The sequence below is a fragment of the Penicillium angulare genome (assembly GCF_028827245.1).
Source record: "Penicillium angulare strain IBT 27051 chromosome Unknown utg000004l_segment0_segment0, whole genome shotgun sequence".
NCBI classification, from domain to species: domain Eukaryota; kingdom Fungi; phylum Ascomycota; class Eurotiomycetes; order Eurotiales; family Aspergillaceae; genus Penicillium; species Penicillium angulare.
The window spans coordinates 5,330,789-5,346,072 of record NW_026623163.1 but is presented as its reverse complement, the minus strand read 5'-3'; the positions used below and the strand labels follow the sequence as shown (position 1 = coordinate 5,346,072).

Sequence of the window (15,284 nt, the reverse complement as noted above, 5' to 3'; positions counted from 1 at the left end):
TTTGACTCAAATCCCCAGGGCGTGGCCCATAAAAAGGAATAGACGAAGCTCAGTTCAAGTGTGCAGGCTACGACTCAGGAACAGACTTCTTCCGCTGGAAGATGCTGCGTGTGCGCGATTTATTGCGCGTGTTTTTCTTGTCGCTGCTGACGGTTCTTCCGCGAGAGCGACCTTCTTTTTCTTTGGCTTTGGCGGCTTCTCCAGCCATGTATTTTTCTTTGTAGATCCTGTTTTAATTAAAGCTATTAGCGAACAATGTTAGGGGTTGATTGAGTGGCTGTTCCAAGTACTTACCAGCTGTTGCCAACCATGCTCATACCGTTGGTTTCAGCTTCGCGGTAGAACCGCGCGGCTTTCTTCATATCCTTCTTACATCCAACACCCTCTGCGTAACAGAAACCTGCTTCAGCCATAGCATCGACATCGCCCCATTGTCCGGCGATCTCGAAGCAACGCAAGGCCAAAGCCTTATCCTGCTCGATACCCCAACCATTCAAGTGGCTGACACCCAATTCGTAGACGCTAAGCGCAAATTGGGCACGGTAGGCCTTCTGCAATTCTTTTGCTTTAGACGCACCGGGAGCATCGGGGTTCTCCAGCATTTCCAATCCTACAGAATCCACAGCTTTGCGTAGCCAACGCACTCCCTCTTGCTGATTAGGACGCATACCCCAGCCATGACGGCACGCTAGCGCATATAGCAGCATTCCAGTGGGATGGTTCTGCTTCGCGGCAATCCGTAGGTGATAGGTTGACTCTTGCAACGATCCATTCTCGTGCAATTCAATACCCTTGGCGATGTGATCATCAGCCGAAACGGCCGTTGACGAGGTCTGCGTCTTGGCAGTCTGCGGACGGAGTGTACTGGCGGAACCGGCGGACGAAGCGGTTTCAGCATGTTCATTCGCTTTACGGCTTGATTCAGTAGACTTTCGCGGAGGTTTCTCGGGTGTAGTGAGTGTCTGCGCAGGTGGTGGCTTGGGAGATGATACAGGAGCGGGTGTTGCCTTCTTTGGCTCGGGAGTTGACGGTGGCAACTCTCTCTCTGATGAAGGGACTTCATGTATCGAATGTGGCTTGGGAGAGTTATTCATGTTGTGGAAGTTACTAGTTGGGGGTGGAGTGCGAGCTGAACGAGGAATCTCTTCCGATTTTCGCGGTGGTGAGTTCTCGAACAATGGCTCGGCCCACTCAAAATGAGGAGTCTGAAGGCCTGCAAAAACCACTGAGTCCCGGGCAAGTTCACGACCTCGCGGTAGGTCATATTTGGCATACACAAATGATGACACTGCTGAAGAAGGCTCGCCGTCCTGTGGCTGCGTCGCCGCTACCTCTCCTGTGGCCAGTGGTAAAAGGATCGGGGTTGGTTTGCTGGAACGGTGCATGTGGTTCGATTGGTGCGATAGGTTGGTCTGCGATAGACTAGATGGGACTGGCTCTGAAGCTCCTGGTGCCGAGAGACTGGTACTGGACCGACTCAGAGGGCGCGAGAAGTTAAAAGAAGGCCGTGCCAGGTATCCGGTGCCCGTCGACGTTTCAGAGCTCATGGAGGGTGAGCGCGGATGGACTCGAGCTGGAAAGGTCGACATAGGTGAGTACGGAAGTGATACAGCACTCCCCGATGACAGCTTTCTTGGCTTTGAGAATGTCGAACCTGCATTGGAGCTACTATAATCATCATCAGAGCTCTCTAAATGATTCACCCGTGCACTACTCGATGGTCGCGAATGCGGCGAGACTGGCGGAGCCAGTGTTCGTGGAATATGTAGTCGAGTTGTCGAATCCGTGGAGGACTGACGAGATGGATCTGTCAACGCACGGCCTACAAATCCATCCTGTGTATCATCGGTGTAAATCGAATCTGTCTCAGGAGACTCTGCTCTAGGAATTCCATAGTGACTAGGCTCCTCCTGTATCATCGTTGTCCGGGGGGTGGTTTCATCATCATAAACACTGGCGGCATTGCTGCTGGTATGCGAAACTGAGCTAAATCGGGGGTGTTCGGAAATCGGACGATATTTGGGCTCTTCCAGTTCTGGAAGACCTTTCTGTGTCGGTCGCCGTGTCAGTCCATCGGTGTTGGGGTCGCTGTTTGGGGAACGGCGGTAGCCAGGTCGGGGTCGAGACAGCGACCGAGCGACACTAGAAGGGGGAAGGCGACTCATGCGCCGTTCACCGAGTCGAGATTCATCCAGTTGTCGGGCCAGAAATCGACCTTGAGCGGCAAAGGCGTCGAGGGGAGAGAGCGCTGGTGGAATCTCGCCATCAAAATGTGCGACCCGCGGGGAAGGCATCCCCCCATGCAAGGTATCATGAGAATTGGAGCGGACATCGCTCAGTTTCGCTCGTGATGGATGCATTGTTGATCGTATTTATTTTGCCAAAGACAAACTTATTTCCCGTTTCCTTTCTTGTTTCTGTCTTGTCTCGTGTAAAATCTCCAAGGGTTGTAGGGGCATAGGGGGTCCGAGGATTTGAGGTGTTAGGAGACTCGTCCTGAGGGCATCGGGAGGATTTGGATGTTGAAGGTATCCAATATGGTGGGCGGGGGGGGCGGTTGAGGCCAAAGGAATGACAGCCCTGGGGTAGATGGAAGAGGAGTAGTGGATTAAGGGTGTTTGAAAAGACAAAGGTAATGAAAAAAAGAGTTGAAGTGCGTTAGAGAGAAAGGAGAAAATCGGGCGAGGCCCTGACGATCACAATGCAACGCGATGACAAGCCAGGAGCCCCGTGCACGTTCAATATTGGGATGGGGAAAGCTCCGTACAGTAGAAAGGAGGGACAAGGGGATATTTACTCCGTGCAGTAATTAATTTTCATGAAATTGAAGTTGGATACATTTATTTGAGGAGGATTCATTCATCTTTGTCTGTGTTCTCCATGTAATACAATGTATACTGTGTACTTTTCTGTCTATTCAGGGGTTGCCAAGCCAATTCACCCATCACCTCCATTAATATTGACGCCATCATGGACTAGTAGAGGGTCCCCTCGGGTGCCTATTGGATTTCTATTCTTATTACCCTTTCCTCTTCCCATCTGTGCGGTGATCGACCTTCTAGAATACTCAGTTCTCTCTCCCCCACACGGCTTGTTTCATGGTGCTCCGAATCCGCAACTACCTCTGGATCACCAATAACAATGGCCGAAGTGGAGTTTGCAAAGCCTCAGAAGATTCCCAGATGAGGATGTTCGGGTGGTTATTATGGAGCCATTGACATGTTTTTTTTTTTCTTTCTTCTTCTTTGTCTCGCTCTGTTTATTTATTTTTTGGTTGCACAAATTAATTTCAGGGGCTGATGGATCATATTTTTAATAACCTTGTCTATATCATAATACTTAGCGGGCTGCATCTCAATCCCCAGGTATGACTTAAATTTGAAAGGATCAATATTAATCCAGCTCTGCACTTTGTTCTTTATTTAGATTTCCACTGACATAACGCATACGCCGTAACTGAGGGGGTGCATACGCAACAACATGGGGATCCATCGCATTCTGCATCTACATATTGGCCGCCGTAAACACTGCAGAATTAGCGTGACCTTGCCACTCTCTTTCCCCTCTTCACAAGACTGGACCTCGGAAGTCAACCTAGGTACTCCGTCTAGCTCTTGGAAATTTCCTATAACCTTTGTTCGGGTCTTTTGGCCTCAACTTGCTTAATCGTTCCCCTCTGGCATCGTGACCTCGGAATAATATCGAATTCCGACTGGCATTGGTGGACATTGGTTCACACTGGTTGACAGCCCCAGAACGCCAAGCTCGATTCAGATGTTGATCCGATGTAATTGACCCAACGTGGTTTAGTGCGGAGGGGGAAGTTCGCCTAGAGCTGATGGAGTTAACTATACCTACGCAGCCTACTACTATAGGCGAACATGCAAGACTTTTTCTGCAGGAGAAAGAAGAAAAAAGATAAAAAACGTTGTGGAGAAATTAAATAAAATATAAACAGCTAAATTCAAGTTACATCAGCTCTGATTTTTTTTTGTCACTTTCTTCAGTCTTTCAGTGAACCGTCAACCGCATCCGTCTTGTCTTGAGTATAGCAGGCGCAACCTGGACGCCTAGACCCCGCGCAAGCACTTGAGCTTCTCCGCCCAACCTTGAAGTTTCCATGTGCCTGCGCAAGCAGAACAGGATAAAAGGCTTCACTCAAAAAATGGTATTGACTGTCTACTTTGGTTATCCTGTGTAGAAACGGTTCCGAACACCTGCACTTGTACAGTAGTCCATCCATATAGTACAACCCAGGTCTCACGCAAACTTGAAATACCTCCGAAGATTCGAGCTCCGAGTCTTCGAACAGCCGCAATTGGAAGACAGTCGATCAGTTCGCGCTCCAGACGAGAACTCTACACGGAATCTCACCAGTTTCAAGTTCCCCATGCGCCGACCCTCGCGAGCGACGCTTTACGGTGCAGATCCCATTGACGATGACCTTCACCAATTCGAAACATCATGGCTTCTCTCACCGGCCCTTCTAGCATGTCTACGCGGCCTCATCTCCCTCTACATCTTCACAACCATCATCGTCATCTGGGTCTGGTACGGCACCCACAATGAACGGGTGGAAATCGGCCAGTCCTTCAGCTACTTCACATGGTTAACATACTGGGGACTGGGCTTCTATTTCCTTATCTCAGCGATCCATACAGCGCTCTATGCACGAACAGGTCGCTCTGTGCTATTCAATCGCCTTCCTCGCGCGTTCCGTGTACTGCATGCTATCTTCTATGCGTCTGTCACGACGTTTCCTTTTCTCGTCACGATTGTTTTCTGGGGCATTCTGTACTCCGGGCCATTTTACAGTGTCATCTTTCCTCGTTGGTCGAATGTAGGTCTTCTTTTTACTTTCGCGTCATCTTTTGTCCTGCAATGTTCAATATCCCATGATGTGTAATATCCTTGCGCATCATGTCTTACATCTACTACAACCTATGTACTTCCCTTCCCCGCCCTATGCCCTACGCCCTACCATCCCCGCCACCCCTACATTCCCCGGATACCAAAATTCACCAAGCCATGCATGACGCAAAGCAAAAAGCAAAAACATTGACCCACCAAGCTAATTCATCCCTAGATCTCTCAACATGGTTTAAACTCCTTCTACGCCTTACTGGAGATCCTTCTCCCTACTACCGCCCCGCATCCACTGATTGCCCTTCCGGTCCTTATTCTGATCCTATTACTCTACCTCTGCGTCGCGTATATCACCTACCATACTGAGGGGTTTTATGCGTACAGCTTCTTGGATACTGAGCATGGGAAAAAGAGTGGGACTGTAGCGGGATACTGCTTTGGTATCTTGGCTGCTATCCTGGTCATCTTTTTTATCTCTTGGGGACTTGTCTGGGTAAGGCGACGGATCTCAGGTGGAAGGGTTAAAAGGTCGCGGCGTGATTCTGCACAGGGGCGGGGTGGATTTATGTTTGGCAATGCTGATGAAGGGTGTGGGAATGAGATGCAAGGTGTGGTGGTTTGATGTTCAACCTTGAGATATTATGTGTGATTATCCATTAATGAACAACTTCCAATGACTGTCTATAGTATAATTATTCATGGTAATCAAATCCAAAATTCATTCGAAATTATTAAGAGCGAAGAGTATAGGGGAAATAAAGAGATACAGTATATACAGAGCAGATCCCTAATTAGACTTTACAGAAAAGTGGAGAAAGGGGAGGGTTCTTGTGTTTTGCTTCATCGTACTGATCGGCAGTACGATCTTTTCCAGGATCGGCTTTCTCATAACCGTTCCCAGCTGGTTTCGCTACCAGTGCTGGGACTCGGGCTATCATGTCCCATGCCATGGCCCCGGTTGTATCCCATCATCAAACCAACTAGTCCACTTGGAAACCAAGCACCAATCAAGCTGTAGGATCGAGCACCCCGTCCTGCGTACATGACATGTTTTTTAGACTTCTTTTGTCCAAAGAGACCCCTAGGAGCAGGCTCCAGTGCATCCATTACAGCGTAGTGGAGAGATCGTGCAGAGGTACCCCGCACTGTCTTGGGGCCAGCGGAAGCAACGGGCCGTTGTTCAATGCTGGAAAGGTACTGGTGTCCGTAAAGGGCCCGCTGTTGAACGCTCCATGCCAAAACTTCTGTACCAGTTACTTGACTTTGGTGGTTACGGTATGCGGAGCCCAGGTCAATGTTACCCAGGCGTAGCTCTACCACGTCAACGTTGTCGCGCTTGAGAAAGCGGAGCTCTTGTCTAAGGGAGGTTGCGAATCCTGAGACGGCGCGAGTTGCGGCGACCTCCGGCCCGGCGAAGGGTGCGTTTAGTGATGAGGAGATGGATGGGTAGGCGAAGACGATGGTGCTGGGGTTGCTGCGGAGAGTCAGAAGTGGGAGGAATGCTTGCGTGGTGAGGATTGGTGAGAGGAGACGAGTGTTGACGGTATCAGCCCATGATGATGCTGGGATGGTTGCGACTGGGCCGGCGGCGTAGTGGGTTGAGGGTAAAATGATGAGACCGCTCAGTTGGCAAGTATGAGCAGGCACTCGTGGGTGAGGAGACTGCGGCTGGGTAATTAAGGTGCGTAACTCATGTAACGAAGGGTGAAGATCTGAAGGAGTCGAGGATGTCTGTATATTTGAGTGTCAGCTATTGGCCCATTCTTCATCTTCTTTTTTTCACTACAGGAATACTCACGGTGGTGAGATCCAGCCAGAGTGCCTTGATATCAGCCCGGTTCTCGGACTGAACAACTTGTTCTTCTTCCGCAGATGCGACTGTCACATAGACAATGTATCCCCGGCGTTCAAGGTCCCCCGCAATAGCCCGGGTCATGGGTTCATGTGGTGAACCAGCGATAACTAGTCATTGTTTAGTGCATGTCCAGTATGGATTGGTCTCCTCAACGAGTCCACCGCAGACTCACCAACGATCTCTTTCCGAGCTCCATTTCCAGCCCTTCGAGCCTTTCGCCTTCTCCCATTCAGCTTATTGTTTCCATAAAGCAGGACACACCCAGTCCCGACAAACGCAAGAAGGGCCGCTGTCCAAGCGCGGTTTCGGTTCACCCAGTCTTGCACGCGATCAGTCAAAGCACCAGTCGATGATCGCACTGGCGCATTACGCAGCGATGGCCGAACGGAATACGGTATCCATGATTGTTCAGACAAAGTATTCCGGATGGCGACCGCTGCATGGTCGACTTGTCGGTCGATCGAGTCAGCGACTTGGAGAGAGTAGCGCCTTACGTCATGGGGTATAGACGCAAGCTGGGTAGAGCATCGTTGTTAGCTAAAGCACACCAAGTGAAGACTGTGTCTCAAAAGAGAAGATTGGATTCTCACGTAGTCAAAGAAAAACTGATCGTCGCTTGTCATCTTGTGTCGGTTGGTAAAACTTGAATAGAGAAAAGCACAAGACGATAAGATTGTCTGGACTGATAAAGCGGACCCCTCTTATCAGTCACATGAGCCGTCTCACGACACAAGGCACAGCACTTATTCAAGCATAACTAGCCAAAAATTCATATTATAGAGGTATGATAGAGTGTGAGAAAAGCCCTTGTAACTTAGATACATGATGAAGACAACATAGCATTGTTTGGACTGTAACCTTGGAGAGTTTTGAGAATTAATGTATTCCTAACCTTGGAAGCATTTCAACAAGACATATATATACTGCGAATGTAGTTCCTCCTACTTCCTACAAACAATTTTGAAAAACAGGTAAGACAGCCGCGAAGATAAACTTCGGAGAATGTGCCAGAATAATCACCATCCACTGCAATCATTATCTTTATTTCAAGAATGAAATCAAACGTTCTTCTCGTGTGTCCATGAAATAAGTGTTTACAAAAGGCACGTGATAGTTTATGCCTGACCCGTAAGGCATAAGCTTTTTATCAATGCCCAGGTTATCGATCGAAACGATGTCTGTTTCATGCAAACCACAACGCCCTTTGTTTTCTTTCTTTTTGATTCCTGCGGTTCCGATGAAAATAAAATTCCTATGTTAACTGGACACCTCGGAAGTCAAACTTCTGGAGAATGATAAACCAAATGAGGCTCCATATAGCCTCTTGATTTGATCTTAATTCAAGCCAAACCTTGTATGTACCCAGTCAGTTCGCAAAAACCAACATCCAAAATGCGTGAACTAGATGCTTTGATATCCGACTATCGACATGAGAAAAAACGCCCACGCGAAGCGGAGGCGCTCATGATTCTACGCAAAGTGGCCTCCATCGTCAAGCCAATAATGCGCCAACGCGCCTGGCGAGTGGGCGCCCTTTGCGAGTTCTACCCACGACAAAGCAATCTTCTCGGGATAAACGTCAACTCCGGACAGAAGATTTGCCTGAGATTACGTTATGCCTCTGATCAACGACAATTTCTTCCTTTTGAGCAAGTTCTGGATACGATGCTACACGAGTAAGTATTGCTTTCCATCTATCTGTGACCCCGAACCCCCAGGATAGAGCTGATCGACCGACGACAGACTATGCCATATCGTTCATGGTCCACATAATCGTGATTTTCACGCGCTGTGGAACCAACTGCGTGATGAACACGAGGAGCTCGTGATCAAGGGATACACCGGTGAAGGGTTCCTGTCCCAAGGCAAACGCCTCGGTGGAGCCAGAATACCTCTAGATGAAGCTCGTCGTCAAGCCCGTTCAGCTGCCGAACAGCGACTTGTCCGCTCTAAGAAATCAGGACAGAGGCTTGGTGGCGCACCCGTGCTTCGGGGAACCGATATGCGCAAGGTTCGGGCGGATGCTGCCCAACGACGTATCGAGGTGATGAATGGATGTGCTTCTGGAACAGACCATGAGACCGAGCTTATGGAGGAAGAGTCTAGGAATGGATTCAGAACCAAGGCAGAAGAGGATGACGCTAATGAGGCAGCTATAATGCAAGCCTTCATTGAACTTATCCAGGAAGAGGAGCGTGAGAAATACGGTTCTTCTTACGTACCCCCGAGCCAGGAGAATCCCGCAGGACCACGAGCGCAATCACCAGAACCTTCTTCAGATGGTCCGAAAACTGTTCAAAATCCCAATGAAGAGCCTACGCCTAAAGATACCCCAATAAACTTGACTGAGGACACTCTTGGTGCTGATAATAGTTCCTACGACGCTACATGGACATGCCCGACATGTACATTGGAAAACCCCGCGAACTTTCTGTGCTGTGATGTCTGTGCTTCAGAAAGACCGGTGCCATCGAATAGTAAAGTGGCCGAAGCTCCCGCAAGACCAGCATCGGCTCAGAGAGTTCCTGCCGAACCTCAAAATCCGAAGAAGCGTCCCCTACCAACTGATAATAACCCGGCAAAAGATGGCCCTCCCGCGCGAGATACATTTGCATTCAAGAATCGCACCCGCCCTTTGGATAAATTGAAATCTTTGGACCAGGATGCCAACAAAAGGCCACTGGGATGGCTTTGCTCATGCGGTACCTTTATGGAAACACAGTGGTGGACATGCTCTTTATGTGGGTCCATGAAGCCGTCTTCTTGATTTATTCGATTGAGACCCAAGCCCACACGACTTTTACGATCATGAAATGTATGAAAATAAGACTAGAATGTAAAACAGTTCAACACAAACCTATCAATATCAGACTTTCAGAAGGACAATCCGATTCCTGCTACATCAACTAGTTATAGTGCCCTGTATGCACACTGAGTATGGATCCACAATGAGGCACGTGACTCATGACTAATCACATACCCACCCAAATCCAACCATTTTATTTTCGCGAGCTCTTGCCTTCCCTCTTCTCTACACCTCACCCACCAATTCCTCCAACACCAGCGTGGACGGAATTCCGAAATGTACTGAGTAGTTAGTCCACGCTGGCTTAAAACAAGCATTGGTATGTCTTTTACTCACCTGCATGACCTGGCATCCAAATCCTAGCACAGAAAAACCTGGAAAAAAACGCGAAGCCCGAAACACTCTTATATGATGAGAATTTGCATTCGAACCGATATTATTAGGAAGAGCCGGAAGAGGTATGGCAGCTGGTATACCCAAAAGAGGATATTGGCTGCCGTCGATGCTTATAATGGTTCTGCTGAAAGAAGTGTTTCGAGGCTTTGCTGCTTTGTTGTCTTTGGATGCTGGAGTGCACTGCCTTTTACCTTGAGAAGATACGTTACTAACTGTACCTATCTTCAGTAGATTCTATTGCCTTTATGCTCTTTTTACGTCAGGATGGTCGTGACGGAAACTGTTTGTGTGGGGTGTGGTAAATAGATTTGAATATTGTACAAGCTTCATAATTAAATCCCTGAATTGAATTAAAATTGTCCATACACAGTAGTAACTTTTCATATATTCTCTGAGTGTTCGATTCAAGTTTAAGTTATTCTTGAGGTCCACAATTACCAACAATACCAGCTGGGCAGAGAAGAGACCTGATAACCTCAGTACCGGCGACTAGTTGGAAATATAGATTATGTCTACGGATTTGAACGATCTCGATATGTATGTACGATGCAGGTAATCATTTAAAAGTGGATCTAGTATATAATACATCCCTTGATCTTGGCTCTCTAAAACTCTCAAGGATATCAAACTTTTGTAGAATCATAACAAACCAAACCAAACCAAGGACAACGCCCATTCAACATGCTTTTCCAGAACATTGGCTTCAAATTATGCCACGTTCACAAATTGTCGTTTCTTGCCTGTTCCCTTCTGGGTCTGGGGCTCCGTCCATGTCTCCTCGTCAATGTAGTCCTTGGTGCTCTGCTCACGGATCTGGTTACCAATGAACTGCAGAGCGGAAAGGTTGAAGCCCATCTCATCCTTTTGACGAGCAAGGACGCGACGCAGAGAAGAGCGAATGCTGTCCAGCATGGGGCGCATCATCTTGCTTGCAACAATCTGGCGATGGTGAGTCTTCAGCATGAAGAACAGTACACGGCAGGTGAGAGGCACGTTCCACTCGCGCTCGGCCCACATGTTGAGGAAAGTGAAGAGAGCAGGAAGCTGGTTGAAGGGAATAACCAAGAGTGCATCTTGCAAGGCAGCAGCAGGGACCTTTTGGACGGTGTTCAAAACGTGTTGCTCTGCTGAGATGTTGCCAAAAGCAAGGTAAATCGGGTTACGATTTGGGGGCATGCTGCTAGGGTTGGTCTCATGCCATTCTCGGACCAATTCAAGATCCTCCATACCAAGGTCCAATGCTTCCATAATCTTTTCTCCAGCCATGAGTGTACCTGTGGTCTGTTTACCGGCGTCGACGGCCTCGGCCTTCTCGCCATCTTCACCATCCTCGTCTTGCTCCAGAGATGCAGTGAGTGTGCTGTCGTAGGCTTCCTCCATCTCCCTTTCGCGCTCTTCCTCCAGGAACAGCGGCTCATCTGTCTCTTTCCAGATACGAATACTCTTGTCATGACTGGCACTGACAACAAATTCGCCCGAACGGCTGATGGCCAAAGCCCAAATTTCGCCGTGGTGACCGGTCAATTTCTGGATTTGTTCAAACTTGTCACCATCCCAGTACTTGATGAGCCGGTCTTTGCTTGCACTGAAGAAGTTGTGACCATTTTGATCTTTGTTGGTGGGGACAAACGCAACTGCCATGACGCTGTCCTCGTGGGCCAGCAAGGATTTGTGACAGTCACCGAAGTCCAGACCCCACAATCGCACGGTCTTGTCAGCTGAGCAAGTAACGATCAACTTGCTGTCGAAGGATATATCCATACTCAAGACAGGAAGCTTGTGGCCGTAGAGGTTCAAGAAAAGCTTAAGTGAATCCACAAAGAAAACCTTCACGGTGTTGTCAAGCAATGAAACGGCCAATAGACGCGCGTCAGGAGAGAAGCGCAGGCTGAGGATATCATCGTTGACCTTCAAGGTTCGTGTGTGTACCAGCTTGAGACGAGGGGTAGTGCGCTTGGTACCGGGGATTTCCTCTTGGACGACCTTGAATTCCCAGAACTTTGCGGTTTTGTCGGCACTTCCACTGACCACAGACTTGCCATCCGGGTGTACGTGTAGAGACCAGACGGGCCCATCATGAGCTTTGATCGTATCCAACAATGTAGAAGAGGCAATGTCGAAGACCTCTAGCTCTCCATTCTTGTTTCCTACCACAACAATCTTGTCACCGGGCAGGAATGCAGAGCAAAGTGCGTAGCCACACTCGAGAGTGCGCAGACAGGTTTCTGTGCGAACATTCCAGATTTTAAGACTACCATTAGATGCAGAGGCAAGCATCCGGTCCTCGGAGCTAAGAGCGATGGATCGAATATCTGTGCGGTGGCCAGGGATGTCGACTGCCAAGCTTCGCGTGTAGTCGGATTCATCTTCGTCCTTGTCCTTCTTGTTTGCTGGAATAATTTTGTAGGCTTCCAGCTGGTTATTTGTGGTCGCGGCAAGGATATTCAGACCGGTAGATTTAGTGGTCATCCAGTCAAAAGAACGGATCTTGCCACCAGTTCGAACAATGACATGCGAGACGAAGACCTCAGAGACAGGAGCGGATGAAGTATCCTCGACAGTGTCAGTTTCAGCCACAACGCTCTTCTCCTCACCCTCACGCTGAGCCTCCTTCTCCTTTCTGCGCTTGCGCTTGCGTGCCAGACTCTTTTGCACTTCGGTGTCAGACCGAATTCGCCAAATCTCGACTGATTTCTCTGATCCGTGGAAACCAACGTAGTCCAAACGGGGGTGGAAGCGAATGCCAATAGTGCGATCTTTACCATTTCGATAGAAGGTTCCTCGGTCGTGAAGAATTCTCTGACCCTCAGCCCCAACCTTTTCCTTCGAAATTTCAACCATTGCGCTCTCATCAATCGACCACACTTTCAACTCTCCATCGTTTCCAGCTGTAATACAACCGCCCTGATCAGGCGAAAGACCGAGGCTCCAACACTCGCCATTCGTTTGTGCCACATGTGTTTCAATACAATGCTGAGATGCCAAATCCCAGACCTTGATCAATGAATCCTTTCCTGTCGACAACAAAAAGCCCGAATGTTCACTGAGTCCGGAGGATTGGAGTAGCTCCGGAGAAGGGAAGAGGAAGTTGATAGAGGTGATTTGATCCGTATGTCCACGAAGTCTGAAAAGACCAACTTCAGTAATCAAGTCCCAGAGGATGATATCGGTGTCTTTGGAACCACTAGCAAGACGCACACCAGCGTTATCGAAGACCAGCTGAGTGACAGCAGACTTGTGACCGTTGAACGATATGATGATTGTACCCGTGCGCGAATCCCAGATGCGAATGCTACCATCCTCGTAACTATTTATCAAAAGAACGATTGTTAGCAATAAGATTCAAGACGGTTCTGTAGCTAAAGAGAAGAGGGAGAGGAGAGGCCTACCCAACCGCGAAGATATCTTCATCAGTCTTGCTCTGGGTGACAACGGTGACAGGCACTTTGCATGCCGAGTCGCGCCACCGGCCCAATAGTTCTCCTTTCTTCACATCCCAGCAGAGGACCTCTTCACTGGCGCCCACGATTGCTCGGCCGGAGCCGGTTTGTCGAGCTGCACCTGCAATTTGCTCGTCTTTGGCCCAGACGGCATTTGACGACGCTGAAGCGACGAGCCCGAACGTATTCGAATGCTCGAATTTGCTGTGAATTTGAAGGTTAGACAAGTGTCATTTCAATTAGGTGAATTATTAGCACATACAAGTAGGATTTCACCATCGTGGACGTGGATGGGAAAATTTTTGGAGAATCGGAGACTCTTGCTATCGATAGCGCAAAAATTAATACGGGCGGCGAGAGCGACCTGTCCGGCTCCCCCACCGCCCAGACATGGGAGATGACGATCGCGGGTTGCCATCCTCCCAACCTACCGATTGTTGATACCTCTCCACACATTGCTTGCCCGTCATGCTGCTCTTGGATTACCAGAATGTTTTGATCCAATCACTCCTCACGGAGCGCTTCTCAGGGTACGACCCCTATCCTCAACTCCCAAACCATTTCCCCGCCCCGCTGCATTGTATACACCCAACCCACACCCGCTAGGCCCCCAAGCTAACCTGGTTGTCCGCAGTGCTGCCCCGGCCTCAATTGACCAAGTGGCCTCCGACTTCGATGGCGTTACATTTCACGTATCTACCCCTGAAACCAAAACCAAGATCCTCATCTCCATCAACGTGAAATGCTTCAAGGAGCTCGTTCAGTATGGCGCCCAGGAGGTGCTTGAGCGGGAATATGGGTCCTACATTGTGTCGCCTGAGCCCGGTTATGATTTCTCAGTACAGGTCGATCTTGAGAACTTGCCTGCTGAGCAGGAAGCTCGCGATGAATTGATCATGAAGTTGGCCCTGTTGAAGCGCAATGCCATGGCAGCTCCTTTTGAGAGAGCGTTCGACGAGTTCAATAAACTTTCCGAGGAAGCCTCGCGGTATACATCTGAGTCGGCACCACAAGGAGTGAAGGAAGGTGGTGAGGTAATGGCGATCCATTACCGCGAGGAGGAGGCCATCTACATTAAGGCCAGCTATGACCGAGTGACCGTGATCTTCAGCACTGTGTTCCGGGAGGAGACGGACCGTATCTTTGGCAAGGTCTTCTTGCAGGTTCGTTCGATACTTGGAATCCTCATTATTATATTGGCTTGTCATATGCTAACGCTACCCAGGAATTCGTGGACGCCAGACGCCGTGTTGTGACTCTTCAGAATGCTCCTCAAGTGCTCTTCCGCAACGACCCCCCACTTGAATTGCAAGGTATTCCTGGTCTGCCAAATGCGGGCGAGGGTGAAATTAGCTATGTTACATTTGGTAAGGATTGGGTGTATTGCTATAGACTTTTGACGGTTCAAGTTGGCTAATTGGTATCTAGTTCTGTTCCCCCGACACTTGACTCCTCAGCGCCGTTACGACAACATCTCCCATATCCAGACTTTCCGCGACTACTTCCATTACCACATCAAGGCCTCTAAGGTACGACAGTACTTCCTATTTTTTTTTTCTTTTTTTTTTTTTTTTGGGTCTTCTGGCTACTCCATTTGCTTCAGATACATTGACTGATCCAACCCTACAGGCCTATATCCACACCCGTATGCGCAAGCGTACAGCTGATTTCCTCCAAGGTATGTTTCTGGCGGAGTGTATTAATATTTCTCTAATCATCACTAACTGGAAATAGTCCTTAACCGAGCCAGACCCGAAAACGAAGAGCGCGAGCGCAAGACAGCCAGTGGTCGGACGTTCCGTGTGCAGAGCTAGAAATATGTGGCTTCATGTTTATATCACTAGGAGGCGAGCGTTTAACGAACAAGCAAAGTGTTTCTTTCTTTCATATGGTTTGATTCTCTGTGCACGATTTGTAAAAA

At 48.8% G+C, this 15,284-nt stretch overlaps 6 protein-coding genes across 6 annotated transcripts; 3 read left to right on the top strand and 3 right to left on the bottom strand.

Annotated features, from left to right (window-relative positions):
- Positions 1 to 67: 67 nt before the first annotated feature.
- On the bottom strand, positions 68 to 2,360 carry N7478_005888 (tetratricopeptide repeat protein; the record flags this gene model as incomplete). The annotated part of the gene is made up of 2 exons (XM_056922102.1): positions 68 to 227; positions 295 to 2,360. The coding sequence occupies 2 exons, from the start codon at positions 2,358 to 2,360 to the stop codon at positions 68 to 70; spliced, it is 2,226 nt and encodes a 741-aa protein (XP_056780139.1).
- Positions 2,361 to 4,390: 2,030 nt separating this feature from the next.
- On the top strand, positions 4,391 to 5,488 carry N7478_005887 (uncharacterized protein; the record flags this gene model as incomplete). Its single annotated transcript, XM_056922101.1, has 3 exons — positions 4,391 to 4,840; positions 5,087 to 5,359; positions 5,417 to 5,488. The coding sequence occupies 3 exons, from the start codon at positions 4,391 to 4,393 to the stop codon at positions 5,486 to 5,488; spliced, it is 795 nt and encodes a 264-aa protein (XP_056780138.1).
- A 263-nt stretch (positions 5,489 to 5,751) lies between these two features.
- N7478_005886 (DUF1776 domain-containing protein) lies at positions 5,752 to 7,344 on the bottom strand (the record flags this gene model as incomplete). Its single annotated transcript, XM_056922100.1, has 4 exons — positions 5,752 to 6,597; positions 6,665 to 6,828; positions 6,894 to 7,236; positions 7,312 to 7,344. 4 exons carry the CDS (start codon positions 7,342 to 7,344, stop codon positions 5,752 to 5,754), a joined length of 1,386 nt encoding a protein of 461 aa, XP_056780137.1.
- Positions 7,345 to 8,113: 769 nt separating this feature from the next.
- On the top strand, positions 8,114 to 9,488 carry N7478_005885 (metalloendopeptidase WSS1; the record flags this gene model as incomplete). The annotated part of the gene is made up of 2 exons (XM_056922099.1): positions 8,114 to 8,397; positions 8,465 to 9,488. The coding sequence occupies 2 exons, from the start codon at positions 8,114 to 8,116 to the stop codon at positions 9,486 to 9,488; spliced, it is 1,308 nt and encodes a 435-aa protein (XP_056780136.1).
- A 1,143-nt stretch (positions 9,489 to 10,631) lies between these two features.
- Positions 10,632 to 13,642, bottom strand: N7478_005884 (snoRNA-binding rRNA-processing protein DIP2; the record flags this gene model as incomplete). Its single annotated transcript, XM_056922098.1, has 3 exons — positions 10,632 to 13,230; positions 13,313 to 13,567; positions 13,626 to 13,642. The coding sequence occupies 3 exons, from the start codon at positions 13,640 to 13,642 to the stop codon at positions 10,632 to 10,634; spliced, it is 2,871 nt and encodes a 956-aa protein (XP_056780135.1).
- Positions 13,643 to 13,831: 189 nt separating this feature from the next.
- On the top strand, positions 13,832 to 15,177 carry N7478_005883 (actin-related protein 2/3 complex subunit 2; the record flags this gene model as incomplete). The annotated part of the gene is made up of 6 exons (XM_056922097.1): positions 13,832 to 13,893; positions 13,998 to 14,526; positions 14,589 to 14,730; positions 14,792 to 14,892; positions 14,993 to 15,041; positions 15,098 to 15,177. The coding sequence occupies 6 exons, from the start codon at positions 13,832 to 13,834 to the stop codon at positions 15,175 to 15,177; spliced, it is 963 nt and encodes a 320-aa protein (XP_056780134.1).
- Between the last annotated feature and the right edge of the window lie 107 nt (positions 15,178 to 15,284).